A 24,049-nucleotide genomic window follows, 5' to 3' on the forward strand; every position below is an offset into this window, starting at 1 on the left:
ATCGATTTTTTCTTATTCCCAACCCGTAAATAGAAAAATTATTCACGCATCGGAAGCATAAAATCTTCTAAACAAATATCGATTTGTATATTGAGTCCACAAGAACCGATGACCATAAGTAACTGCTAAGAAAATAAAAACTTTTTTTTTCTGGTTTATTGAAGCCTAACTGAGAATCTGTTGACAAGCGTTTTGATTCAGTTAATGGAACTTTATGGTATTTAAATATATTTAATTTTGAACTTTAAGTATTAATTGTAATGCGCTTCTGTTCCTAGAGAGGTAATGCTCTATTATTACTAAATCCCAAAGACTCAAAGATCATCTACCAATTAAAATACTTCTTCTTCTCATGCCCTCTTCATTACGAATGTTGACGATACAGCTAAACAGCTTAGTGGAGGTAGCATAGCACCATACCATTTGTGGAGATTTGCCAACCAGGAAATTCCTTTTCTATATCTATTCCAGAAAATTCTGATGTTTTGTAGGACACGATATTTCTTTTCATTTTTCGTTACGCGTCCTAAGTATTTCGTGTTTTAATTGTGAGTAAGAGTTGCGGCTGGCAGTTCATTCTGTTTAGTATTTCATTATTTGTTATATGGTCAGCCCAAAGTATCTTCAGGATTCTTCTGTAAACTCACATCTCGAAGGCAGAAGCAGCTGTCGACCTCTACACTCCATATAGGAATAGCGGAAAGATGTAGCAATTTACTATTCGTTTTTTCAACTCCAACCTGAGATCTCCATTGGTGAGCATGGTTCTCATTGTAATGAAAGTACTACGTGCTTTCTCTATGCGACATTTAATGTCCACAGAATGATCCCAAGTTTCAGATACAGTGGTTCCTAAATAATTTTATTTGTCAACCCATTCGACGACCTGATTATTGACGATCAGTTCTATATATGGTATTGGAGTTGTGCTAATTACCATGTATTTTATTTTTTTGGCATTCAGTTCTAGGCCATATTCTCTGCTGCTAATATTAAGACAACTTACTAGGTTTTGCAGGTTTTCTAAGCTGTGCAAGACTGTGTTGTCGGCGTATCGAATGTTGTTTATATTTTCGCCGTTGACTTTTATTTCACTATGAACTCAATGATATACTTTATTTTTTCCCTTGCAGGATCTCCTTGTGAACACGACGGTATCTGCGTTAATACACCTGGATCGTTTGCTTGCAACTGCACTCAAGGATTTACGGGCCCAAGATGTGAAACCAACGTGAATGAATGCGAATCACATCCTTGTCAAAACGATGGTTCTTGTCTAGATGATCCGGGAACTTTTCGATGCGTTTGTATGCCTGGTAAGTAAAAAAAAGAAATCATATTTGACTTTTTATTCCATTCATCTCATAATATTCATTTTTTTACTAAATTTGTAAGACTGGTAGAACCTGTTTGTATTAAATTCTAATCGTTGTTATTGAAAATGTTACAAAACAGATAAAGTTGTAAAAGTTAACCTGAGGAATATGTAAATTATTCTCACACATATGCAAAAAAGTATTTTAAACTTAAAACGCCTATAAGCTTTGCCTAATATTTTATTTTTTATCTATCGTGTGGTCTGTATTTGTTTATACACAAATACAAAAAAACAAACTCAAAACAAGTCGTCAATCGATAAATGGACTAGAGTCCAATCGTATTTCGCAGTCCACAAGACCGTATAGGTCCACAGGAACAGAACGGAGCCTTCTTGAGATTTAAAATATTTCTCAGGTGGGGAATTAGTTAAACATTTTGCAAAATACCTCTTGTTAAACATTCTACTAGAAATTTTTGGAAAACATCCACCATCAAATTATTATACCGCCCTGTTATACGTCTCTACCTTGATGTTTACGTAAGTATCTAATGTTCATATAATGTGCCCCACATTTTTGAGGTACACTGCATTTTAAAGTACCTCTAGTAACAGGGATATCAATTAAATTAGTGTTAAGAACTCACTTAATCTCGAGTTTTATCAGACGTAATATAAAATATATATAAAGATATTTATACTTCTTATTCTCAAAATAATTTTTATTCTTTTTGTCCAACTCTAACAGCAGGAATAGATCTTCATATCCCTTTTCAACAAACTAGCCTCAATCGTTCTTTTTAAATAATACCACATCATACGTATTACGAGCACAATAGTTTCATTCTTAAACCACATTTATTGCTTTTGCGAACTAAAAGTTTACAGATAGCTTAGAGCATAACAACCTATTTTATTCTTCCTGTTTTGTATTATGTGAAATTGTATTCCTATTTCATTGGCTGTTGAAAAAATATTATATATTAATGAATATACAATATATTGACGAAAATCCATTATGTTGGGCGCCAAGAATTTTTTTGATTTCCAGGAGCTATCCAGCAGTATTCAAATTTAAGCCTTAACTCAAAGAGACGCAGAATAGGTGGGACTTAATTTAATTTAAGACAGAATAAATTAAAATTCCATAGACTAAAAACAGTGATGATAATAATAATAGTGAGCTACAAGCCATTCTCGAGAAAACCACGTGCAAAAAAGAACGGCCTGTTGCCGAAAGAAACTTCTGCTCTTGTCGAAAACCATTAAAGGCTCATTAATAATCCACATAACATTCTATTCTATTGTGAATACACTAATGAATCTCGTCATCATCAAATGCCAAGAAAGGCACAATAAGGTGGATTATTTTATTATTTGGAATGTAAAAAACAAGTTGAACTCGCTGTGACACATTCGAATCAAAGCTTTGACCATATTAGAAGCTTAGGCATTAAAGAAATCAATTAACTGATGTACGGTGTGGGCATTTTAGTAAAGGCTTATATCTTTTCTCAGAATCTATAGGGTGCTTAAAACAATTAAGTTCAAAGCTTTTTAGCTTGAAGCAAAGTATATATATTATAAAATTTTACATTATACTTTTTAATCGAAGTATTTCTTTCCTAATAAATGTATTTACAAATTTTTACTCCTTTATAAGATATTTTGTACTTTTTAGCTGAAATCGGTCTTGAATTTGAAATTGTATACCGCTAAAGCAAAGTAGCTTTAATAGCTAATTTTAATGCTGATTATTAAAATAGAACTCTTGCTTTGTGTCTTCAAAAGTATCTATGACATTAAATTAATATTGACGTTCAAATTTTACTAAATTTAAGTAAACTTGTTTTTTTTTAAATAAGACTCACTATATATTTTTATATTGTCTGTTTAGTTAACTCTCTTTCATTTGATATATCTATATGTCTACAGTGTGAAATTAGCAAAATAAAATAATAGTAATAATAGTATTTCATTCAGCAGCCTCAATAATTTCTTGTTGTAATTGATCCTTGCTAGATATTCCCATTTTACATGAGGCTTATATTCTTTAGGTTACAGAAAGGTTAGGTTTTAGAAAAAATCAATTGGCATTAAGTCCGGGCTACGGGCTGGCATTTATATGGTATTCTACTACCTTGTGGACCTATGTTGGAATACGATTGTTTACCATTTTAAGACTCATGAATCAACGTATAAGCAAGTAAAAAATGATATTTTAATGTCTAAAAGAAATTTTAGATATTGTGACCACACAATGTCAAATGCAAGGCCGATATTAGCCAGAGAAACAAAATATCTGAAAGGAAGTGAAAATTTATATGTTCATTTATTGATAAAAATTACTTTGATTGAAGCCTAGAATGCAAAACTGATATAATATATGGGGTATACAATTCAAAATAACAAAGGGTGTCCACCCCCAAAAGACAAAATAAAATGGCCACTCTGTACCTTGTATTCTTTCTTAAAAAAATCTAGCAAAAAAAAGGGAATAAAATTAAGTTAATTCGTATAGGAAAACCCACGTTGAAAGCAATTGAATTGTTGGTATAATAAGTCGTTTTACGGAATCAAGTTCTATATACAACTTTATAATCACCTTAAGACCGATCCGATTAAAATATCTAAATTACCGTGTTAATAATAATACTGGAGTATTATAATGCAAATAGTGACCATATATTATTACTAGCGTTTCCCTTTAAAATTAGTTTATTGTAATTAAATTATGACTTAGCGTGAAGTAAGTATTTTATTCTTAAGCCTTTCCGACAGCATATATTAGTTTCGCATTTGTCCTACTTAATTACTCCTTGCAACATACATATTCTTATCTATTGCTAATAATTGATCGGACAAGTTGTGCTTTTAATTTCCTTGAAAGGACGAGTATAAGGATCGACTTTTCTTATTAGGCGAGTATAAATAAAAGCTGCTTCTGTTTTATTATTTATTGTATCGTAGAGTTTGTGGATCTGTAACCGGATTTTTATCTTGCCATATAATCATTAGATGCTTACATGAGAAGACTTAAAAAAATCCAATTTATTTATTATAGAAACTAAGAATCTTTCGAATAATGTTAATATATTTAGTAATTTTAATATGCATAACCTATCGAGGAGTGATTCTCATTTTTGATCTGAATATACTTTTCAGCAAATAAATTGGAATGTAAGGTGTAAGCAAACTGAGCCGAATTAATTATCCGCGAAACCCATTTGTATAACTCGAAATAGAGAAGCAAGAAATCTTTTCTAAGAAAGTTACAAGTAAATCTTTCAATTAAGATAAATTAGTCCATAGCACAAGAATTATCAAAGCAATTTTCGTTTTTAATTTATAAAAACTTTTTAGGTGAAACGATTATTAATACTTCCAGTAACCACTGCTAAAAAGTCTTTAATTACTAAATCCACGGCATGTGAGAGTTCTGGCGGCATTTCCTGTGAATGTAGTTGAATCTCGATATCTCCAACATGCGGTTTCTTATTTTGATTAATTATAACATTTATAACTGTTTACGTTCTTGTTAAGTTGTCTTAAGTGATTTTTTTGTCGATGAGAACGTAAATTTAACTGCGATTTGGGATATGTTATTACTTAACTGTCTTCAACCTTAATTGCTTTAAATATTTGGGATATTCGGATATATACAAAGAATGTGCGTGCAAAAATGCACAAGTATTATTTTTTTTAATCTTTCGAACCTTATGAAGTAAATTCCAAAGTTTGGAGGATGGAATAAAAAAATAATATTAACTTAATAATCTTCAGTAGGCAATTATGACGTACAGTAATTTAAATGATAAAATCTATAGTGGTTAAAGATTAAATTATAAAAAAAATGCACGTAAAGTCATTAAAGATATTATAAGATTTAATTAAACTTCAGCTTTAATGAATCAAAATCCTTGATTTTTGTAGTACTTCTTGACGTACACATAACCATTTTTAAAATCCAAAAATAAAGAAATAAATAATTTGTATAAGAGGTGAGTCTGGGATCGCTAGTATTCCGTAAAATAGTTATAAATAGAATTCATTAATAATCAATACACACAGATAATATGTATAATTTTTTTCATTCGGCTTTAAGCAAATTGTAGTAAAGAGGAAGCATTTATAAGTATTCAACCGCATTATCGCTGGTTGAAACCAGGAATATGAATTGCAAATAAAAATTAAGCAAAGGCCTTTAATACAGTGCCACACTATATTTTGTTGAAACATTTAGAAGATATGGGTATAATTGGATTACCTAATCTATTATTAAAATCGTTCCTAGAAAATACAAAACAGCAGGTAAAAGTAAATGATATATTAAGTTTTACAAGTACATTGGAGTACTGTGCTTGGGTCTCTTTTGTTTACATTTTATGTTAATGATTTGTTTTTAGTTATCCCAAGAGGGTCCGTTTTGCCGTTTTGCAAAATAGCTGTCTAATAATTAAATATGATTAATTAAAGTCTTAACAGCTGAGAAAAGGTCAAAAATACAGCTAAGTTAATGATCTGAAACAGTTAAAACATGGTTTGGTTCCTGTCTGTAGATACAATCATTGCCATTATAGCACTAAAGCCATCCTGTAAATTATATAAAATATTTAAGAGAATTTTTTGACAGGTTATATGTTGAGTATATAATAATTAAAATCCGTAATGTTTTCAAGTTTTGCATCTTAAGGCAATACTTGACAAAACAATATTCTTATCATTGTATAAGGCTTTAGCAGACTAGTTATGTATAGGGTCAGCTTCTTTTAAAACCGTTCTTAATTTTCTTGTTATCACACAAAAATCATTGCCGAATAGTTGCCTATTTAAAGATAAAAAATACCCATCGATTACCTTGTTTGAAGTTTTTCAGTTTTAACTTGTTTATGTAAATTCAATGATAAGACTATAATAAAATAAATAAAAACACACCTCTGGTACCTTTAGCATTTTATTTTAATAAGATATTAAAATAGATATTCCTTGTCCGAGCTTAAAATACATTTTACTTTTACAAAAAGATCGAATGATTGTTAATTTAAAGAGTACCAAAAATATTTAATAGGATGGTTCTTGATAAGAGAACCAAACTCTACAACAACATTAAATATAAAATTAAGCCGATTTTTCTTACAAGCCTTAAGGAATTGGATATTGAAAATTTTCTTTCTCTATTTATTGGTTTCTTTTATTCTTACTTTTTTGTTATTCTTATATATTCCATTGGGCTACGTTATTAATGCTACCTTATATACCTTTAGACTTTATTCTGTCTGAAGTTGATATACCTATGTATTTTGAACGGAAACATACACAAACTTACAAGTTAATTGTGTTTCCAATTATATTTGTAGCTTTTGAACAGTATTTTTATTAATAATTATTTAATTTACTGATTTTGCTTCCAATTACAAACTCGCAATTTTTTATCTGAGTTGTACAAATTTCTCCGCATTTTAACAAGTAATTTTGAGTAAATTATGGCAGAAATAATATCGGACTTAAAAAACGTGTATTACAACCCTAAAAATGGACAAACATAATTTCGGAACACCTGCTTGACCCATGTGGGTGGAACAGGGTCGCGAAACCGGTACATTCTTAATAACACTGGTATCCAATTTGGACGTAATTTTCGGTTTAATACTTAAATTTTAGTACAAAAGACCAAGTCAGGGTCGAATTAAGGAGGATTTTTTTTTTTTTTTAAATTAGAATTTTCGTAGATTGTTAGATCCGCAATATAAAATTTGATATTGAAAATGCAAGAAGATATTATTCATAGTTCAGAAAGAGTTCCCTCGGAATTTTTAATTTAAATAAATGCTACCTCTAAAGTACGGTCCTGTAACACTCTTGGTAAAACATTTAACGTTGTATGGGTAATCGAGTAATAACCGTCAGGTGTTCACCTGGTACCTAAACGTAAGAAATCTCTACAGGGCACACAAAATTAAAAGTGACCCAGTTATTCTTTAATAAGACGCATGTACAATCCTTACGAATGTGGTCTTAAATTTTTTTATGGCTGAGTAAAGATAATCGCTTCTTGAGATTGTTATCTTAATTTATTTTCCGATTTTGATTACCCGGTGCAGTATGGTATTAATAATTATAAATTTATTATTTCTCTCGATCTTATCTCTGATTTTCTTTTTCTGTAGGATAAAAAGTTATCTTTTCATCCACCCAAAACCGCCCAATATCACATTGCCACTTTTTCTCTTTAAAACTCGTTTGTTCGTTTTTTCTGTTGTGCCCACCCACTCTACGTGGATCATGGTTTAAGCTTCTAGGCTCCGTGCCAATACTTCAGTGATGACTTTTCATTTTCAAATTCCTCTTTCGCTGCGCTGTGTGTATTGAGTTACCTGGCTATTGGCCTAAAAAGAATTAGCTAACCACCAACTAGGCGTGGGAAGGGGTCTGGAAACGGGTTTGGAAGGAAAGGAAATGACAAAAAACAACCATATGTTGACTCGGTGAAAGATGTTTGACGCGGAAGACTAAAGTTCACAAAACCTAGTTCAGATTTTTCATATTTTCTTAAGAGTTTCGACAGATTAAATATTTTTCTTCCTCAACTCCGCGTATCTTATTATAAGTCCTATAAATATGAAGTATTATTTCCTGCCGCAATTTGGCTTATATGGAAAATAAACTTTTTACTGAAACTCACATCTATAAGTAGTAGACGAACCCCTGTCGATACTTTGTTAGCTCTCTTGTTTTATGCTTTGTTAGTAGTTACTATTTCCTTAGATTATCAACATCTTTCTGTTGTTTGCCATCCTTACTCTTTGTTTGGTTCGGTTATTTTATTCCTGTACTGTGTGTCCTATTAAGACATATACAGAGACCATCAGGTGGATTCATACAATCTTATCTAGCTTTAGATTATTTCTCGGAACATCGTTGAGTCCTGGAAGTCATCTTATCTTAAATCGCCAATAAAATGGTTCGTGAAGACTAGGATTTAATTTTTAAATGAGGGAAAGGAATTTTTAATCAATGCATTTTGATCTTCAATCAGAACTTAAACTTTTCCTGAAGAAGCTAGTACCTTTAACAACATTTTATTTATTGAAGTCATCCTGAATGAAATTATCATGTTACTAAAAGTTGCATATATCCAATTTCTCTAACAATTTCTATGTTCTGCTTCATGCTGTCTAGACAAAGAATGAGATTTCATCCATGCTCAGGAAAAAAACCTTCTTATTGACGATTTATTTAAGCAAACATCTACTCATGTGCTCCAGTCTATTTACCGGCGCAATTCTCAAACATGTTTTGTTTGAGATTATTGGGTTCTTTTCTAGCAATAGATTCGTAATTCTCTAAAATGTTATAAATAGTTTATGACTAGGATATTTTAGGATTTTTACTAGGTTTCGTAAAAATTAATATGATATCCACTAAGTAAGGTGGTGATACAAGCATAGAACAATGTAATTAAATATGGCACTTATCGTGTATAACCGTGTGAATACTCTTCAGTATATTTCTATCAGAAATACTAGGAGTAGAGTACATAGAAGACTTTATTTGATCTGTCTGTGAACCGTTTAAAAAAAAAGAAGTTGATCAGTTGCACATCCTGTGCCTCTATAATAGATATTTTTTTGGTGTGATAAAACTCGACACAACAGAGTTCACATTTAACTATTTTATAGTAGAAAGATGAAGTTATGTGAGTGAATTGCGTATATAAGCTCTCTTCACTTCAATGTTAAAATAGATGTTAGTCTGAATGGGTAAGACAGATTTGCAGAGAATTTGGTTCATGTAGTTGATTCCTAGTTGTTCATTATAGTTGATTATTGCTTATGGGATCCACCATCGCAACATCTTATAATTATTGTAAACAATATAGGCAGGCGAGTTCAAGCTTCCCTAATATATAAATTATTTTTGATTTATTTAAAATACCCAGAACGTGGTATATTAGGTATGTACAGGTTGGGCTAATAAACGAGGTAAGCGGCTGTATCTGAGGACCTGTACATCTGTCAACAATGGATTTTTTTTTATTATTATAAGAGTGGCCATGACAAAATTTGGGAAATTATTTTTATATTCCGTATTTTACCGTTAGAGGGCATAACTAAAAAATAAATAAGAAAAACGTCTTTTTTTCCGAAAACTTATATATTAACCTATACTTTTGATGAGACTGTTAGAAACCCTAGAAAATTCTCTAGTATTAAAGCTCATTGGCCTACGAACGATAGTAGTATGTAACGAATGTAGCTGTTTTAAATGTCCGATCTCATTACTACTCTACAGTTCCAAAAGTTCAAATTGAATGGTATATTTTTGAGATAAAAAGTAGATCAAACTTGCAAAAACATTCTGAAAACCAGACTATGCTATCTTTGTTATCTATGTCTAATTAACATTACTATAGCAGTTCTCTTACGCTGTTAATACGATCCAGCCTATTGTCATAATTAATACACTAATACTTAAATGTATCACGGTATCAAAAGACGTTTTTGTAATGTAGAATAATTATTTTTTAACGAATTTCTTTTTATATTTAAATTACGGTCTTTTAAAAGTTTTTAAAGGCACTCAAAGAAAACCGCAATCATTGCAATAGGTTTATCACTTGTAAAAGATATGTCACAAAAAATCGAGCAAATGATATTTACAAACCAAATTGACAAGAATTAACCTGGGTTTAATAAACATTTAACGTTTCCATACAATTATATTTAAAAGTTTCTTTTGTTTTTTGCCGCCTACTATATGTTAATTAGACACATACATTACATTAAGATCAATTTGAACTTTTGGAGTAAAACGAAAAAAAGTGGAATTATTACAAATTGCGCCCTCTAGCTCTTTTATTAGGAACTATAGAGAAGTAGTGAGATTGGACTTTAAAACAGCTACATTGATCTTGCCAACAAATTTTGAATTGCTAAAATCGAATTTATAATTTACAAAGATTTTAATTATTACACTTTCAACAGCCTCTTCCACCCCTAATATTGTTCGTAGGACAATAGCTACGTTTACAACGCGTAGATCTATTAGGTCCATGGATAAAATGATAGATTATTTTTATTTAGTACAGCCCCGTTTACAAGGATTGATTTTGAGGGTTAAATTAGTCCAGGATTATCTCTAGGATCAAAATGTCAGTTGAAGTGAGTTCAGACGAAGAATTATAGGACATAACCTCTGATTCTTTAAAAATCTTATTGTTTAAAGATAATAAAAATAAACTAATAATTTCTTTTTTAAGGCTTAAGCTTGTCCTCTGTATTTTCTTCTTTATTTTTGTGTACAAAAATAAAAATCTCGTAAGCTAACCTCCAATAAAATGTCAAACTTGTCATTTTGGTACTTCAATATAGGTCCTAGGTGTTTACACCGAAAAAAACAAAATTTAATCTTAATATTTGGTACCCCACGTTGTAATCGTAGCTAATGAGCCTCAAACCTGCATGATAGAGAATTTTCTACGCTTCCTAGCAGTATTATCTATAACTACTAACAGTATATTTACGGAAAAAATACTTTTTTCTTATGGTCACTTTTAAAAAAAATTCCATTGTTGCTATATGTACAGGTCCTGAGATACATCCGCTTAACTCGCTTATTTCCTCACCCAGTATATATTTAAACAAAACTATTTTTTTAGAGATGTCTGCAATTTAAAATAAAAAAACCCAATTGATTCAGACAAATAGGCAATTTATGGCGGTAAACAGTCGCCGAAATGAGTGTCATTGACTCTTCGACTAAGCAAAAAGATGGTCTTTACAAAAAGATTGTTTTCAATTACTGTCGGCTCGGTAATATGAGGAGAGTCGAACTGATCGTACCTCTAAAACTCGCCTGCATATTAATGGGATATTTTGCATCGTTTTACATGGTAAGATTGGCGGGACGCTTATGAAAATCCGCTCGAACCACTCGATATATTTTGAAGCCTTTTTAGCATATACATCGACGATGCGCGATTTTTTGATTGACGGAATAATAATTGAACTTAATTTTTGTCTTTGGTATAATCACTAAATGAGTCTCACAGAAATGACAGGTTTGGTTATCAAAACTTAATATGATTTTTGATACATATATGTAATTATTGATTTCCATTTTTTACTTACTTACATTTTTTACTAATACTTCATCTAAGTAGACCATGTAGTTTTGTTCATCTGAACAATCACACACAATTTTCCTAAGGTCTTTCAATTATTGAAACGCAAGTGCTTGATGTTGCCGGCCGTGCCTTTATTACTTTATAGAATGAACTAAACAATCAAAAAAATTGCTCTCATCAGGAAGAAAAGTTTCCCATAAGCGAATTTAAACTCTTATTATGTATTATTGTATACAAATTTTAATTTAACATCTTTGCCTCATGAAGTACTGAAACCTCTTCTTTATACAATTTGATTGTGAATCATTATCCAAATAATTACTTTCGGCCGACATTTCTTTATCCATGCTACAAAACTTTCACCACTTTATAAGAATTATAAATTAATTAACATTCAGTTCATCTAAAGTTCTTTCAGGCCATTTGCAGCCTACATAATTAGATATTAAGAAAGATATTAAATTTAACTTATTTAAAAAATTCTGCTGCAGTCCTTTATGGGCAGCAACTAGTCTATGCCTATATTAGAGTTGTCAAATCTTATACTTATTTTACCTATTCATCATGCCAAGAAAATAAAAATTACATAAATATACATATTCACATCATAATGTGTTGAATATCTAATATACTTCAAACTTTGAGGCTCTTAGAGTACTAATTTACACCCACAGATATGCTTTCGACAGTAGCAGGATTTTAATCATAAAACCTCCAATTCATTCTGTACAGAAAAATGTTACTGCTTGCGAATAAAGGATTCTGCCAAATTAAAATAAATGATTATTTTCAAGACGCCAAGTAAATATTTTTTGAATGCGATCCATAATCCTCAAAACCTGAATTACTTCCAAGATTGTAGTAGTTAATTTAAAAATTTAAATTTCGCGCCTTTAGCTATAACGTCATATGTGTTGATAGTTATTAAGTTTTGTTAGGTTGGCGTGAGTAATGAAGATTAACGAGTGGAGAATTATGACGTGCCTCGATTATAGCGAAACGTATTAATTTATGCATTTCAAATTATGGATTTATAAGTTATCTGTAGTAATAATCTGTGTATTTGTTAAACCGAACCGAAAAAGGCCATTCTACAAGAAATAAAATAATTAATGCATCCCATATATAAAAAATACAAATTTTTATTGGTTATTCTCAATGAACCCTAAACATAAAAATAGCATAAATTATCATATTTTAACTCTTTCTCTAGTCACTGCTCGATTTCGAGCGTCATTCATGTTATAAGATTATCTTCGTCAGCTTTTGTATCGTCTACGGTATTTGGTCTATGAATCTTACAGGAAATCTGCCTCTCGTTCTTTTGACATCCACTTTCCCTTGGATTACAATTTTCTCTATCCCGTCCTTCCATATTACTTAGGAGAAGCATTTCGTGATCCCGAATACGCAGTTCTCTGCGTATAAAGATATTTGTTCTATGAACTGTCGCATAGCTTCTATTCTCTTCCGGCATGCTGCGTTGAACGTATAAAATTCCGAACCATAGGTTACGATGAACAATATTAGCGCTTTGGAGAGGTCTCATTTTGGTCCAGATATTGTGGTCTTTTCAGATTTTAACTAATCTCATAGTCTCCCTAAAACTTCTCCTGATTTCTGGTTCAGAGCCTCCTTTGTTGGATATTTTTCTCCAAGATAAATGACTGTGTCATTGGTTTCTATATCGTAGATGAGTCGAAGGGGCATTGGGATTGGCTGAGATCTGTTCACATTCAACAGGCAGCAAGTAGTCCTGTTTAGTCGTAGGCCTGATTTCAAACTAGCAATTGCTACTCGTTGAAGTATTTCAAACATTTCCTGCTCACACTTTTTTTCAGCCAATAGAGACTGCCAGTTTCTACAGCCTTTCTGATGATGCATTTTAGATATATGTTGAAGAGTATTGGGGAGAGAATGCAGCCTTGTCTGACGCCTTTTCTGACACTGAAAATTGTTGAGGGTTTGCCTTCTATTTGTACGTGTGCTCTATTCTCTTCGTACAGGGGTTTTATCTTATATATGTGATGTTTCGTGACCCCCATCTCAATCAGAATGCTCCATAGTCGTCCCCAGTGTAGGGTGTCAAAGGCTTCATTGTAGTCAAGGAAACAAAACATAGTGGGAACATTGTTGGACCCGTCAAAACCCTTCTTGTTCTAAAAGTCTGAGGTCGAAGGTAGTTTTTTAATCGTTTCTGTATGATTTGCAAAAAAACTTTTAATGTAGGAAATTCGCGTTGCTGGATAATTTCTAAATCATCGTCGCTCTGCTGATTTTCTTTCTAGGCTATCAGATTCTCTCATTATTGCCGCCACCGATCTATGATTTAATTTTAACATATAATCAGAAAACATTTTTCATGCTACGCTTCTAAAAACCTCAACAACTGTCAAAATGGCTGGATGAACCTTGAAGGATAAACTTTGTACTCTATATTAACCTTTCTTTATAAAAAGCATTGACTTCAAAGTTATTTAAATACAATTTATACACGCACACCAGACTTTTTTAAAAATTTCGGTAAATATTATACTTACTTCATAGAAGATTTTTCTAATTAAGTATTTGCTCCTGCAAACTCAGGGGCCGTATTTTCGAAACCATACGAGAATCTTCGAATGTGAACAAAGTCGAGCGGCACACGAATTAAAAAGTGCATTTTTGAACAGCATTCGAAATTTCATGAACGAAACCCATTCGAGACACCGCATGCGAAAAAATTCGCATACGAAGCGGTCAAAAATACGAATATCGATTTTTCGTTCGTATGCGAATCAAATTCGAATGGTTTCAAAAATACGGCCCCAGTAATAATATCATTGTAATCAATGAAAAATGCTACTCCGTTTTCATATTAAAGAATTACTGAATTTTACAGTCTCGCTTGACTTATAGTTGAGGTAAAATTTTCTAAATTTTAATTTACTGAATGAACACATATAAGGTAAGATATATTTTGAAAACCATCATAAATACTTTTTGCCAATTAAAAAACAACAAATTCAAAAAAAGAAATGTATCCCTTTAGGACTAAAATCGACTGGTTCCCCATTTCTCATAGCTGTTTTCAATAGAGTAAATTTGTGCTAAAAAAATACTACAAATACTAGTAAAATGTTTCTCGATTGATAGAAAGTGTCCCAGGAGTATAAGCATCTCTAATATTCACCATATAATCTTCAAATGTGCAAAAAAATATTTTCTTATTTCTGCTAAACTTAAAAAACGATTAGAAAGTCCAATTATTCTAATCTGATCTAAATAGTGTACGAGAAGTAGCGTCTTCCTTTCTTCTCAGAGGTGTTTAGCCTTAAATATGACAATTATATTTAATAGCTCAATATTTACCCATTTTTACCATGCGTTAATAAAAAAAAAACTCGATAGTGCGTTTATAAGTACCGGAAACCAATTTTCCACTAGTCTCCTCTAAGAATTTAAAAGTTTTGGTCTAGAAAGACTAAGAAACAAGAGCCTTGAACACGCACAAAAAATCTGTTCCTTATTACATGAATATAAACAAAATAAAATCGGTGCCAAAACATCTCTATAAACCTTAAACCTCAAAAATCACTGCCGAGAGATAAATAATATTCGCATTCAAGTTATAGTACTGCCTGATTGTATTAACCTTCTTTCTATCTAAATCAAGACTTCCATCAATTATTATCAAGACCTGACACCATTAGATTTAAATGATAGTGCCAAATCATAAAATATAAGGCTTTTTAACGAAGCTGATACAAAAACCTTAAATTATTGTTGGTTCTATGGCCTCTCGTGAACCCCACCTGTACACCATTAATTTATAACAGAACGAACCCGACCCGTTTTAAAAAAGACAATAAACTATAGCAAGAGCATGCACTCACTCTACACCTACGCTAAATATCTTTGCAGTTGGAAAGTGATTGCAAGCAAATCAGATAATATACTTAAATCGTAAAGCTGTGCTATTAATGGCGGATCTTAAAAAGAAATAGTGTAATGAATTAATCAGAAAAAATACAGAGGCGTAGATAGAGGCACAGATTAGCTTAAAGAAAATGTAGTTGCAAATAGGGATTATTAAAAAATATATCCTAATGTATTCCTCTCAAAAAAAAAAATTAAATTATGAATAAATTTATGAGGTTTGCTATTAAAAAACCAATAAAACAGCACCTGTTCATTAACTATTAATTAGGTTATTATAAAAAAAACAGGCAATTAAAATATTTTGAGCTTTTAAAAACGTAATTTGTAATAAAATAAATAATGGCTTATGGTCATAAATGTCACATATGTATGTAATATCTCAAAAATAACGAGCGGTACAGAAGAGAGATATTAATTTTTAATTAGGGTGCCAAAATAAGCCGTGGTTTGTCCTTATATGGTACAACGTCCGCCAATCAAACATGTTCGACAGGTCAGAGGAAGTCCATTACTATATTAAGTAATAAATTTTGTCGTCAATATCTCCGACTGTGTTATCCATTCTACTTTCTTTTTTGCTTATGTGATCTGGTTGATTTCGAATTTAAATCCCACATTACACTTCTTTCGTTTTTATGTCGCGATTTCGATAACAGGATGCTTGCTTGTCTTATTGGTGTTAATATTATATGAATTAAGTTAAATTTATTCATTGGTTTATTCATTTATTCATGTTTTTAGCTCAGTTGAGTTTACGTCAGTCAATATTTAAAGCTTAACCATAAAAAACGTATAATATCAGTAGGTCACTAGAACATAGGTCATTCAGGGAATAATACTAAAGTTGTACCAATTACTTGTACTTCAAAAAATTTCTGAGGTTTAACCTTAGTTCCAAGAGCCAAAAAAAGGCTTCAGGAGAGTGAAAAGATTATTCTGGGTTAAGGATTTATGTAGCATTTTTGGTTGAGATTTTTTTTTCATTCTTATAAGAGGTTTAGTCAAAGGAAAAACATTTCTTACGAAAAGAAAAAGAAAACTTTATAAATTAAAGGTAATTTTATCATCCAAGAAAGCAACCAAATTTTGCATGCAAAATTTCATTGAACTTCATATCTTAAAAATACGTTAATTTTTTTTACTGTCGTGAGTTGAGGATTTATTTTTTATGTAAATAATCTCATTAGTACTCTTAGAAATGTTAAAATTAATAGATAAGAAAATGACTGCTAACAGTGCTTTGTAGAGAAAATGAAAGGCAAGGATCTGAGATACTAGGGAGATACAGCATAAGCTGCTAGATAGACAAAAGCTTTCATAACATTATCTTTTACGTTTTGTGAGGGAAACTTGTAGCCTTCTGAAGAAAAGTCTTCTAAAAAGTCTCTTCTATGCGTAGTCTTATACTTAAAATCTTTAACTGAAATTCCTGAAGAAGAATTTAAAACTTCATAGAAGAAAAAAAATATATGTATTTGCAAAAAATATCTTCTTAAAAATAAACCTCTGGGAAAGTCTGCCCAAGTATAGAATGTGGCTTATTGTATTATTTTTAATTGTTGTTTTAATTTTTAATTGTGTTAATCTGAGTTAATTTCTAAGAAGCAAGCCATTATTAATATCTCAGCCCTTGACGTTCAGCCTTAAAGAAACTTTGTTTCAAAATCTATGAGAATCGAGATAAAGAAATCTATCAGAAACAATGTTTTATGGCATTAACTTACCCAAATGCTAATAAACCAACCTGAAAATATGGAAACTTTGACACTGAATCTTTTGGTTTTAGCTGTTGTTAGATTCAATTTATTTATAAAACTTTCTTTTATTATCTATTACTAAACTCGTACATTTTTTCAGGTTTTACTGGCACCCAATGCGAAATTGATATAGACGAATGCAAAGACAAGCCATGTATCAACGGAGGTATCTGCCAAGATCTCATCAACTCCTTCAAATGCACCTGTGCAGCCGGCTTTACTGGCTCCAGATGCCAAGTCAACATAGATGACTGCGTTAGCCAGCCTTGCATGAACGGTGGAACATGCCATGATTCCATTGCAAGGTAATATAAATGTTTATATTAAAGTTATAAATCATTAAAAAACCATTACATTATAGATATACATGCGAATGCCCGCCAGGGTATACGGGAAATTCATGCGAAACAAACATCAATGACTGTCAATCATCTCCCTGTCATCACGGCGAATGTATTGATGGGGATAATTCGTTTTCTTGCCAGTGTCATCCGGGTTACGTAGGGAGATTATGTCAGTTTCAGCTAAATGAATGTGATTCCAATCCTTGTCAGTATGGTGGAATATGTCAAGATTTAGTGAACGGGTACCAGTGTCTTTGTAAGCCTGGTACTTCCGGCCACAACTGTGAACTGAACATCAATGAATGCTATAGTAATCCTTGTAGGAACGGAGCTACATGCATTGATGGCATTAATAGGTAAGCTTATAGTATAATTCACGATGGGAAACCTATTATTATTGCCTGTATTTAGCAATAAAGCCGTGTAAACGTACTTATATTAAATATTAATTTATTATCATTCTTCATGCTCTCAGCGGATATCCATTTTTTATGTAAGTGAATTTCATTCGATTTATTGAATAACGGCATGGTCTTCGTTAAAATATGCATGAATATGAATTATTGATTTTGATTTTTGACTTGTTGATTTTTTTTTTGTTTCGGATTAAAGAGAGGTAAATGTGGAAATGTAAAGAAAAACTTTTATAGAATTGATCCTAATAGAACTTAGACAAAACTTAGCTGCCTAGAATTTGATTATGTTTGATGATTATGATTTATGATTTTTTACAATTATGCATTGATACAAAGCAAGAAACTTTATTTATTTCTTTTTTCTTTAGCACTATTTTTTTTCTTAATTTATTTTTATTTTGATATTTTGTGTGATAACTTTCAAGTTTTAATATAAAAAAAATGTTTACTCTTAACTTTTTTTTCTCTAGTTACACATGTGAATGTCGTCCCGGCTACACAGGACGCCACTGCGAAAACGACATAGACGAATGCGCTTCGAACCCGTGCGCAAACGGCGGTGTATGCATTGACTTAGTAAATGGCTTTAGATGCGAGTGTCCAAGGGGTTACTTCGACGCCAGATGCCTTAGTGACGTAGATGAATGCAAAAGTAACCCCTGCAAACACGGTGGTAGCTGTGAAGATGGTGTCAATCAGTTTATTTGCCACTGTTTGCCCGGATATGGTGGAAAGCAATGCGAAGTTAACATAGACGAATGTGCTTCTAATCCTTGTCAACACGGAGGAATATGTCATGACCATTTGGCTTCTTATACATGCGAGTGTTTGGCTGGCTACACTGGGGTCAATTGCGAAACAAACATAGACGATTGTGCCATTAACCCTTGCAAAAATAGTGGCACTTGTATTGACTTGGTTGATGATTATAAATGTGTTTGTGAACTGCCATACACATCTAGGCAATGCGAGGAAAGGCTTGATCCATGCTCTCCTAATAAGTATGCAACAGTTTGATTTTTTCTCAAGAAGTTTCTTATTGAATACTTTTTCTTCCAGGTGTCGCCACAATGCCAAATGTACCCCAAGCACGAACTTCTTGGACTTCGCATGTACTTGTAGCGTTGGATACACAGGGCGCTATTGCGAGCAAGACATTGACGAATGTGTAGTTTCGAAACCGTGTAGGAATGGCGCGACTTGCAGAAACGTCAATGGCTCGTACCAGTGTCTCTGTGCAAGAGGTTATGAGGGAAAAGACTGCCTGATCAATACCGACGATTGCGCTTCATGTAAGGACATTTTATATGTTATTAAATTGCAGTTTTACGAACATTAAAAGCAAGTCCCTAAAGCATAGCTCGTTTAGAGAACATAACACCAGTAAGAATGTTCGTTGAACGTTTTTTAGAAATTTTCATGAAATTAAGCACTCATTTAAAATTTATTATTTGCTTTACTTTGCTGCTTGCTGGTATTTTATAAGGAAGGGGTAGATAAGTAAAGAAAATTTCATTCGCAATAATTTTTTTTAAATGCCATTCTTGTACCAATGGATTTCTGAATTAATGACAATTTTGTAAACCGTGGTCCAAGAGCCACCAACTTTGAACCTTTTTGAGCATAGTTTAAAGAGGGAATCCTGGTGTTTAGTGATATCAATCACAAATTCATCGAAAGAATCACACAACAATTGTAGAATATGTATCAATTGGTATCCAACTGTTCTAGGAATATTCTAATTGGTGTCACAGATCATTCCCTAAATATTTCTTTTTACAACAAAAAAGAAAAAACGCAAAGTGTCGGTTTCAAAAACTATACCAAATAAATTATGGGTAACATGTTTCGCTTAAAGAATTAGGCATCATCAGACCTAAAATATATTGCAAGACAAAGTTTAAAAAAAATATTTAAAAATAAAAATATTACCTGAAAGGTCAAAGACCATGACACACCATTCAGGTCAGATTTTTTTAGATTAAACTTTGATGCCTCATTCCTTAAGCGAAACATGTTACCCATAATTTGATTATATAGTTTTTGAGACCGAGCCTTTGCGTTTTGTTGTAAATTGCATTAAGGTCTTTTTAAGCAAAATGGACTTAAGAAAAATATTCCTGATTCATAAGTTCTACTTAAACATTCATGAATTGGTGAATGTTCATGGATTTAACTTTGTCATAATTAACTGCCTTGTATCTTTTACGCTTTCCGAGAAATAGCCAGCCTCGAATTTAGGACACTCTGTACAATACAATACATATCAGTTTTATCTATACCAGTTTCATCAATTTACAAAAAAAAATACATTTAAAAAATATCAAAGAACTGAATCAAATGTTTGTTAATTCTCGTTTGATGTTTAGCGTTGATCTAGCATTTCCATTTTTTAGATCCTTGTCAAAACGGCGGTAACTGCCTTGATGAAATAGGGGATTTTACTTGCCTGTGTGTAAACGGTTTTGAAGGCAGACAATGCGAAATCGACGTGGACGAATGCTTATCGAACCCCTGCAAGAATGGCGCCACTTGTAATCAATATGTCAACTCGTACACTTGCACTTGCCCCCTGGGATTCTCCGGAATCAATTGCGAAACCAACGACGAAGACTGCACGGAGAGCAGCTGTATGTACGGCGGTACCTGCATTGACGGTATCAACTCTTACACTTGCAGTTGCAAACCCGGTTACACGGGAACAAACTGCCAAAACCGTATTAACCTCTGCGACAGTTCACCATGTCGAAACGGTGCTACTTGTCAGGATCATACCACTCACTACACTTGTCATTGCCCCTATGGTTACACTGGTAAAGATTGCAGCGAGTATGTTGAGTGGTGTAACACGGAACCGTGCGAAAATCACGCGACCTGTAGGCAAATTAAGAACCAGTACTCGTGTGCATGCGGTCCAGGATGGACTGGGAAAGTTTGCGATGTGGAAATGGTCAGTTGTCAAGATGCCGCGGCTAGGAAGGGAATACCTTCGCAGCGGCTATGTAATAACGGGACATGCGAGACTATTGGCAACTCTCATCGATGCCATTGTAAGGAGGGCTACACTGGATCTTACTGCCAGGTAGATATTAATGAATGCGAGTCAGCTCCGTGCCAAAATGGTGGTACTTGCAGAGATCATGTTGGGTTTTATTCTTGTAACTGTCCTAAAGGTAATAAATTGGACCCAAAATAATGAACGCTTGATTTATAACGCCATTTATCTATAGGTTTCCAAGGACAAAACTGCGAACTTAACGTAGATGATTGCTACCCAAACCCTTGCCAAAATGGTGGTACATGTCATGACCTGATCAACGGATTCCAATGTTCTTGCCCTCCAGGCACCCTTGGTTTACTCTGTGAAATTAATCAGGACGACTGTAAGTCCGATTCATGCCATAACAACGGTACTTGTATCGACAGAGTAGGAGGATTTGATTGCAAATGTCCACCAGGTAAGAATGACTGTGCCATCAACAAAAAGAAAGGTATATAAATTATTTTTTTGTTTAGGATTCGTTGGTCCAAGATGCGAAGGTGACATAAACGAATGTTTATCCAATCCTTGTTCGAATCCTGGAACTTTAGCTTGCGTTCAACTGGTCAACGATTATCAATGTAATTGCAAACCTGGATATGTCGGAAGACATTGCCAAAAGAAGGTATATTAAAGTCACGTATTATGATAGAGGATTACTTAAAAATGACTTTAAATATTTTAGGTAAACTATTGTGCCACCTCGCCATGTCAAAATGGAGGTGTCTGTACGATCGTGCAACACGGCCATAAATGTACTTGTCAAGAAGGCTATCATGGTAAAAATTGTGAATTTAGCGGATATGATTGTGATTCCAATCCTTGCCAGAACGGAGGAATATGCCAAGTATCAGATATAGAAGGTAGGAACCCAAAAATAATCCTGTATAAATTACTTTACATTATCAACTTACTTTAAGGATATATATGTGACTGCCCAGTTGGTACAACGGGAGTAAACTGCGAAATAGACTCTTTGAACGAATGTAATAGCAATCCCTGTCAACACCCCGATGCAACATGTGAAAACAAGTTTGGCGACTACGCTTGCTACTGTCCACCCAAACATACTGGTAAAAATTGCGAAAGGTATGACAAAAACTTCCCAGGCGGCCTAGGGCGGCCCAGCAAAAACGATGATGAAATTAAAAGATTTTTTGAAGAGGTAAGATGATTAATTATTAGAAACTTAACCAACCAACTAATAATTTTATTCTCTAGGACTTGCAAAGGCAAAGACAGCAATGCATTGTTAACAACTGTCCACTGAAAAAGGGTAATGGACGATGTGATGAGGATTGCAACACTTATGCCTGTGATTTTGATGGCAACGACTGCTCTTTAGGTAAAAAATTGTATTTAGCAGACGGTGTAAAAAAATAACTGATTATTGAACTCTTTAAGGTATGGGTCCTTGGACGAACTGCACTGCACCAAAGAAATGTTGGGAACATTTCGGAGACGGAATTTGCGATGAAGAGTGTAACACACTAGCTTGCCTTTTCGACGGATTAGACTGTCAAAAGAAGTTGCAACCCTGTAACCCGATATACGATGCCTACTGTCAAAAACACTACGCCAATGGTCACTGCGATTACGGGTGCAACAATGCTGAATGTAACTGGGATGGTTTAGATTGCAATGATGAACCTCCAGCTCTTGCTGAGGGAGTCGTTAGCGTCATTGTGTTAATGGACAAACAAGCGTTTAAAAATAATTTAGTGGCTTTTCTCCGAGATACTTCACATCAGCTAAGGACCACAGTAAAAGTGAAAAAAGACGAGTTGGGTAAAGACATGATCTACACGTGGTCTGGTAAAACTCAGTCGATGGGCTCTGGACTGGACGACAACTACTATAAAACAAAACACCATGTAGCTTTTACAGAAAGTGCCCAATCGGGTGTAAAAGTGTATTTGGAAATAGACAACAGGAAGTGCTCAGACTACTCAGATGGTGATCAATATTGCTTCCAAACTGCTAGTGCAGCTGCCGAATTCTTAGCGGCAAAAGCTTCGAAACACTCACTTTCACAAAGTTTTCCCATTTACCAGATCAACGGTTCAGATGATAATGATAGCATATTACAGCCGACAAATGGCAAGTACGTTGTATTGGGGATCCTTTTGGTTATCGGTATGGCGGGAGTTATTTTTGTGGTCGTCCAGACTCAAAGAAAACGCGCAGCAGGTATAACATGGTTCCCAGAAGGATTTTTACCAACCAATTCTGGAGGCAGACGGCAAAGGCGCCGTCCTGAAGGCCAGGAACTAAGAACTATGGCAAAGAACACACAAGGAATTGATATGAATTCACAGCACGGCCCTGGTTCACAATATGATGACGATTTATATGCAGAATATCCACCAGCTAAGAGAGGACGTGTGGAAGCCGGATACGCCAGTGACCATACAACCATAACAGAATATGAAGAAGCTGAACCTAGATGGACACAAACTCATTTGGAAGCCGCTGATATTCGCCCTAGTACCATGCTCACACCCCCACAGGGAGAAAGTAATCTTGATATTAATGCTAGAGGACCATGTGGCATGACTCCAATTATGGTTGCTTCTGTTAGAGGTGGAGGCATGGATACTGGTGAGGATGATGAAGATGACGGTTCGGGAGCTGTAATTCAAGACCTTGTTGCCCACGGCGCAGACCTTCATGCCACCATGGATAAAACTGGTGAGACATCACTTCATTTGGCGGCTAGATATGCACGAGCAGATGCGGCCAAAAGACTGTTAGATGCAGGAGCCGACGCAAATGCACAAGATAATACCGGGCGAACACCCCTGCATGCCGCAGTAGCGGCGGACGCATTGGGAGTCTTCCAAATTTTACTTAGAAACCGAGCTACGAATCTAAATGCCAGAATGCACGAAGGAACAACACCACTAATTTTGGCCGCTAGATTGGCAATTGAGGGAATGGTGCAAGATTTAATTAGTGCCGAGGCTGATATCAATGCGGCCGACAATTCTGGCAAAACGGCTCTTCATTGGGCCGCTGCTGTTAATAACGTTGAAGCAGTGAATATTTTATTAGCTCATGGGGCCAACAGAGACGCACAAGATGACAAGGACGAAACTCCCCTCTTTTTAGCTGCTCGAGAAGGTAA

General features: G+C 33.6%; 1 protein-coding gene across 1 annotated transcript in view; it reads left to right on the forward strand.

Moving 5' to 3' along the window:
• The window catches only part of LOC126733841 (neurogenic locus Notch protein), a 143,232-nt gene that overhangs the window by 112,024 nt on the left and 7,159 nt on the right, over nucleotides 1-24,049 (forward strand). Inside the window, exons 9-20 of the mRNA XM_050437253.1 lie at nucleotides 1,134-1,316; nucleotides 17,223-17,427; nucleotides 17,484-17,822; nucleotides 18,353-18,883; nucleotides 18,942-19,174; nucleotides 20,279-21,055; nucleotides 21,113-21,340; nucleotides 21,399-21,547; nucleotides 21,608-21,785; nucleotides 21,843-22,087; nucleotides 22,144-22,267; nucleotides 22,327-24,045. Coding sequence (XP_050293210.1) covers nucleotides 1,134-1,316; nucleotides 17,223-17,427; nucleotides 17,484-17,822; nucleotides 18,353-18,883; nucleotides 18,942-19,174; nucleotides 20,279-21,055; nucleotides 21,113-21,340; nucleotides 21,399-21,547; nucleotides 21,608-21,785; nucleotides 21,843-22,087; nucleotides 22,144-22,267; nucleotides 22,327-24,045 — 4,911 coding nt within the window. The remainder of the gene's footprint in view (nucleotides 1-1,133; nucleotides 1,317-17,222; nucleotides 17,428-17,483; nucleotides 17,823-18,352; nucleotides 18,884-18,941; nucleotides 19,175-20,278; nucleotides 21,056-21,112; nucleotides 21,341-21,398; nucleotides 21,548-21,607; nucleotides 21,786-21,842; nucleotides 22,088-22,143; nucleotides 22,268-22,326; nucleotides 24,046-24,049) is intronic.

Source organism: Anthonomus grandis, chromosome 3 (genome assembly GCF_022605725.1).
Source record: "Anthonomus grandis grandis chromosome 3, icAntGran1.3, whole genome shotgun sequence".
Classification (NCBI taxonomy): Eukaryota; Metazoa; Arthropoda; class Insecta; order Coleoptera; family Curculionidae; genus Anthonomus; species Anthonomus grandis.